General features: G+C 37.0%; 1 protein-coding gene across 3 annotated transcripts in view; it reads left to right on the top strand.

Moving 5' to 3' along the window:
• The window catches only part of MED13L (mediator complex subunit 13 like), a 303,234-nt gene that overhangs the window by 236,450 nt on the left and 60,052 nt on the right, over nt 1–6,732 (top strand). For all 3 annotated transcript variants that reach the window (XM_023513279.1, XM_023513280.1, XM_012805266.2), the window contains one exon: nt 1,545–1,649. In XM_023513279.1, coding sequence (XP_023369047.1) covers nt 1,545–1,649 — 105 coding nt within the window. The remainder of the gene's footprint in view (nt 1–1,544; nt 1,650–6,732) is intronic.

Genomic DNA, 6,732 nt, shown 5'->3' on the forward strand with positions numbered 1-6,732 from the left:
TTTTTTTGCCATCTAAAGAATCTTTATTTTTATTTTTTATTGAATGGTAACTGTGTACATTAATGCACTTCTGGGGTACAATGTGGTGTTTTCACACACAATCCGAAACACTTCCATCAAACTGGTTAACATAGCCTTGATGTCATTTTCTTAGTTATTGTGTTAAAATGTTCATATTCTACTCATAGAAAGATTCACTTGTACCCTTGTAAGATAAACCACAGAAGTGAACCCTTGAATCCCCCTCCCTCCACATTTATGTTTCATGTGCACATAGCCTGAAGATAATTTCATCAATCATATACATTATTTAAAATAATTTTGTGCTCAAAACAAAGTTTGTGTACATTGAATCATCAGAAGGCAGAGGTGTCACTATCTCAGCCATCCATGAGGGTAATCTGTGGTTATTTGACATCACCATGTCCTGAGCCTGAATATATAAGCAATCTTTTTTTTTTTTTTTGCAATTTTTGGCTGGGGCTGGGTTTGAACCTGCCACCTCTGGCATATGGGGCCGGAGCCCTACTCCTTTGAGCTACAGGTGCTGGCCCTATAAGCAACCATTTTTTACACTTAATCACACATGAGTGGTTAATAGTAAAAAATGTTTCATACCATTAATGCAGTGAAAAAATGTGTTCAAGGTAACTGAGCACTTGCAGTAGCCTTACCAGAATCCATGCATTAAATAGTAAAAAGAAACAACATCAGGCTTTCAGTTTCCACCTACAGTGTTGTACAGTGACCCCCTTGGGGACACTGAATAAAATGTGTATTATGTGGTCGGGCATGGTGGCTCATACCTATAATACCAGCACTCTGTGAGGTATCAAGCGTTCGAGACCAGCCTGAGCCAGAGCAAGACGTCAACTCTAAAAAGTAGCCAGGCATTGTGGTGGGCACCTGTAGTCCCAGCTGCTTTGGGAGGCTGAGACAAGAGAATCGCTTAAGCCCAAGAGTTTGAGGTTGTGTGAGCTATGACGCCACAGCACTCTACCAAGGGTGACAGAGTGAAACTGTCTAAAAAAAAAAGTGCATTATACACCTATGTTTTGCCTGTGATTGTCACATGAGGTCAGGTGTGGAATTTTTCACTTGTGGCATCATGTGGCTACGTAAAAAATTTTGGATTTTGGAGCATTTTGTATTTTAAATTAGGAATGCTCACCTTGTAGGAGTTTTAAGAATGATTTAAACAATCTATTTCAGAGGGTATATAATTTACAGAGGCTATGGAAGGGTAATTTTAAAAGCTTATATCTACATAACTTAGATGACTTTCTCAATATAAGTAACAACTAATGTTAGATATTGTGTAACTGCTATATATATCACCCATGTTAAAGTGTACATTCAATTTAAATAGAAATGTTTTGAGTCTTGCATCTAGTGCCTAGAACAAGTAGTATTTTAACTTTGGTTGTTTAGAGCTGTAGTATCACCCAGATACCATTGTTAGTGGTAGGTAGAAAATAATTTTCTTCCTAGGGACATGAGTATTATGGCATATTTACACATAATCACATTATTCACCTCTTTAGGAGGAGCCAAATGTCAACTCCAACTCTTGAGGAAGAGCCTGCTAACAATCCTGCTACTTGGGATTTTGTGGATCCAACCCAAAGAGTCAGCTGTTCTTGTTCCAGGTAGGTAAAGCTGGAAAAGCACAATAACACAGTCAAATAGAATGATGGTACATTTTGTTGGCTTATCTCCTGGTCTCACAAAGCAGTTCTTCCCTGTGTTTTTGTTTTGTTTTATATCTCCTTTCTCCTCCAATAGAGAAGAGAAAGATTAACCTTTTCTCATATGCAGTTGATACAATTTTATTATCAGAACTCAAAGTTTTATTATCCAACTGGCTCTATTGACAAATTACTCCCACAATTCTTTTTTGGTTAACTACTTTTGAACTGAAGGCATCAGTTTGACAAGATAATCCCTAGCCCTTTAAAGAACTTTACTCTTAACTGTAAAGTAGAAATACATATTGAATACAGATTAGCTTGTGTTAATAGAATTTGGTTTAAATAGATTTTCTATAGATAATTTGTTTTGTTGTTGATAGTGGTGGTGTTTTTTGATGACTAAGAAAGGCATTTGATTACATCTGCTAAAAGCTAAAATGTTTTTTAGACATGGTACCTTAATTGCCCATTTATTTAAGTCTTTGGATAGGGTCCCAAATTATTTTCTATTGAAAATTTTTTTTGTCCTCATGGATATCCCCTTGACTTACTCTTGTTGATAGTAAAGGATTTTATTGTCATGGATTTTCATTAGTATTCTTATCTTTTTTTGAGGCAGAGTCTTGCCTTTCTCCTGGCTAGATTACAGTGGCTTTGTCATAGCTCCTTGTAACCTCAAACTCCTAGGCTCAAGCAATGCTCCTACATCATCCTCTCAGATAGATAGAACTACAGGTTCATGCCACCATACCTGACTAATTTTTCTGTTTTTTGTGGAGACTGTGTCTCGCTGTGTTGTACAGGCTGGTCTTGAACTCCTGGCCTGGCCTCAAATGATCCTCTTGCCTTGGCCTCTGAAAATGCTGCGATTACAGGGATGAGCCACTGTGTGGGGCCTAGGGTTCTTAGATTTTTAAAGTAGATGTAAGTTTTATCCCCAGCTTATTTGATTTTTAGAGCACATGGTGATGATTTTCACTTACTGAGCAATTTTGAGTAGCTCTGCTTCTAACGTGTATATTTTCTAATTTGATACTGCTCAATGTACATAAAAAATTGAGTTGAGATAAGCATATTTAGAAGATGGCCATTCATTTCTCTGGTTTAGATCAGAGGTTCTTAATGTGGTAGGAACTGGTCCATATGCCCTCCAAGATACATGTAAATTGTTGTGTGTGTTCATTTATGGAACAATTTTAACACCTTCTTCCTATTCATCTCTACTCTGAGTTGATTCTCTTTCTTCAGGCTCTGCCTTGATAAAAGGGTCTTATTGAGAGATGCTGTAAGAATCAACCTAATGAAACTTATGATTGATTTTTTCGGGAGTTGGTTTTCGAAGAGGTTCTCTCTCTCAGCACGTGAGAACCTCTTTCTGGTTAGGAGTGGTGTGTGGTACTGCAGCTGAATGCCTGCTTTACTTTGGCACTAAGCTGTTGTGAATTGTGTGACAAAAAGTATTTCCCCATTAACATTGATCTATATTGTAATAGCCCACAGCCAAGATACAGCTAGCACATATGTAGGATATAAATTGTAGTGCATTTAACTTGTGCCTTCATCTTATTTTTTCCTACTCTTTTCTTTAACCCAGATTTTTTCACTTAAAAAAAATAATACTTTTACTGATTTATATGACACCTTTTCTTAGCTGGGATTATTTTTATATCACTTTAGGTACAAGTAAATAATGCTTTTTCTTTTGTTTCTGGAATTATTGGTACCTTCAGGTCTTTTTTATGGTGATATTCATACCATAGCACCACTCATTTGGCTTCCAAATTTTTATCCCTAAACCTACCTTTCATGTAATCTTATATTTTGGGGTATCTTTAAGAATTATCTTTAATATTGCCATGTTTCCTCACAAATCAGGTCATTTTTATCACAGCTTTCCCTTCTCAGCCTAGAAACTTGATTTTTTTTTTTCATTTTCTAGATCTAATCTGTTGGTGAATTTCAGTGATTTATTTTTTGAAATGTCTATTATGATCCTCCTTCTTTCCTTGAAAGTTTAGTTTAGCCACTGTGTATTTCTGCACTCTTTGATACTACCTTAGGTTTCTTTCTATCACCAGTCACCCAGGTAGTAAAGCTGAGCTTCCTGTTGCCTGGTCCAATCAGGTTCTTTTTTATGATTAAGAATTTGCCATGATGGTCTCTTAAGCTACTGATGCATTCATATTCTAACCATTTTGCAAGGTAGCTGTGCCTGCCCTTAAATATATTACATACATTTGAAAAAAACTTTATGAGATTATCCACTTTCAAAAAATCCTTGCTTTGAAGATGACACCATAAAATACCTATCAAAGGGCTCTAGTATGGTTAAAGAAATGCTCTATGAGAAAATCCAAATTAGAAAGTTTTATAAAAGTATTTTGGAGGCTAGTTTTTAAAAAACATCTTTACAAGATATAATTAAGATGTTTTCTGATTGAACATTCACATATTACTGAGGTACTATGCCTTTCAGGCTTCAGACAAGAAGTCAGGAATTTTCATTTTATTTTGTTAGAGTAGCAAAGACTTTGGAAAGAGTGTTTTCAGATTATCTGCTGCACGATTACCAAACCTGTCATGAAACAGGCCGCTCTTCTCACTATTTAATGGCCTTATGGAGCAGAGCAGGGCAGCCATCCTGCTGTCCCAGTAAACCATCCCATTATGCCACACAAATTCATTTTATTGCCCACTAGGGCATCTTTTAGTGCAATGCAGCAGTAATTTAATGCCACCCTAGTGGCTTTAGAGAGTTACTACTACACCGGTAGGAGAGCTTACATTTCTTCCCTGGGAATGATTTATATATTGGGAGGAACTGGCTGACCTGCTATATAACTTTGTTGTACAGATTAAACCTTGGCATCATCTAGTGGGCCCTTACTGAGCCTTTTCTCACACCTGTGCTTGCCAAGAAGTCTGTGAGGATGTGAGCAGAGGTATTCCTGCTTAGCTGGTGCAGGTGCATATGTATGTGTGTGTGGTTTTAATGTTCACTCACAACCTTGTCACTTCTATCTCATTTTAATGGGGGTCTGTAAGATCCAAAATTGTCTTCATCTCTTCTGTCATAGGTATAGTAGCATATAAAGTTTCTAGTATAGTTATTTATCCTATTAAATGTTCTTAGGATTGACCTTCATTGTCTTAGTTTCCCATTTTGAGGGAGAGTTGCATAGTTATTTTATTCCCAATTTATAATACAGGTACTGCAAGTCATAAGCCATCCTATTTTAGAGTTGATAGAGTGTTGTAAAATAGAAATTAGGAACTTGTTTTTTCTTGGCAGATAATCTCATGACTCTACTCTCATGGTTTTAAGATGCAATATGAGTATCTTTTTTCAAATTGGTAATTTTATAGGAGTTTGCAGTTTATTTTTCTTAAGTACATTTCTTATCTGCTTAACCTACATGTGATTAATTATTCATTTTTCTTTCTTTTTCTTTTTATATTGGGGATTCATTGAGGGTACAAAGAATCAGGTTACACTTGTGGCATTTGTTAGGTAAATTCCCTCTTATAATTGTGTCCCACCCACAAGAGGTGAGTCATACACTATGACCCTCCACCCACCTCCCTCCTTCCACCCCTCCCCCACCATGTACTAGGTTCATCAGTTGTCCTCATAGCAGAATCAGAATTGAGTACATTGGATTCTTGCTTCTCTGTTCTTATGATGCTTTACTAAGAAGAATGTGTTCTACCTCCATCCAGGTGAATTTAAAAGATATAAAGACTCCATCTCTTTTAATGGCCGAATAGTATTCCATGGTGTACCACAGCTTATTAAGCCATTCTTGGATTGGTGGGCATTTAGATTGTTTCCACAATTCGGCGATTATAAATTGAGTGATAAATAGTCTAGTGCAAATGTCCTTATGTTAAAATGATTTTCTTTTTTTACTGTCATTTGCATTTATTTTATGTTACATCTATTCCCATGCCATAAGTTTTTGTTTTCTTCAGTTTCTTCTGGGATATCTTTTTCTTCTGTTCTACCTCTTCTTCTGGTTTGGGAACAATTTGTTCCTTTTCAGTAAGGATTATCTCAGTGTGGCGGGGGAGATCACGTATGGGTTAATGGCAACTATGAGCTCTATAAGTTCGGTGATGAATCTTGGGTGCTTTGTTCACCTGGATATGCTCAATGACCAGAGAATCTACATCTAAACCCTTAAGTTCAGCATTACTCTGTGCATTTTTAAGCATATGCAGCAAAAATTCAACACTCTTTTTGGGCCACTGACCCTGTGTCCAGCCTCCAGTCCCACTGCTTGGTCTGGGCACACCTACCAACTCCACCATTTCAACGTCGGAGTGGTATACACTGTTTCTTTAAGGTGACATCCTTCAGATACTTGGTGTTTTTTCATATATGCATACGTTTGATGGCCTGGGCAGTTTCACGTGTGTTCTTAAAGTGAACACAAAGATTTGAGCCTTTTGACTTGCATGACTTTGTGGGGTTTTCTGGGTCAAGTGAATAACGAACCATTTTCACAGATTATCTCAGGCTGCTTAGGGGAAGAGAGAATGATTTTTTTTCTTCTGGGAAGTTGCCCAGTAATGGGATGGCAGGATCAAATGGGAGGTCTAATTTGAGTTCTTTGAGGATTCTCCATACTTCCTTCCGAAAGGTTATATTTGCAGTCCCACCAGCAGTGTAAAAGTGTTCCTTTCTCTCCACATTCACTCCAACATCTGCAGCTTTGAGATTTTGTGATATGGGCTATTCTCACTGGGGTTAAGTAATATCTCAGGGTGGTTTTGATTTGCATTTCTCTGATAATTAGGAACAATGAGCATTTTGTATATGTTTGTTAGCCATTCATCTCTTCTTCAGAGAAGGTTCAATTCATCTCTCTTGCCCAGTGATATAAGGGATTGTTGGGTCTTTTTTATTGATTAATTTGAGTTCTTCGTAGATCCTAGTTATCAAGCTTTTGTCTGGTTCATAATATGCAAGTGTCTTTTCCCATTCTGATGGTTGTCTATTTGCTTTGGTTGTTTTCTCCTTAGCTGTAGAAGCTATTCA

The sequence above is a fragment of the Otolemur garnettii genome, unplaced genomic scaffold (genome assembly GCF_000181295.1).
Source record: "Otolemur garnettii isolate 467f Iridium unplaced genomic scaffold, OtoGar3 scaffold00038, whole genome shotgun sequence".
Taxonomy (NCBI): Eukaryota; Metazoa; Chordata; class Mammalia; order Primates; family Galagidae; genus Otolemur; species Otolemur garnettii.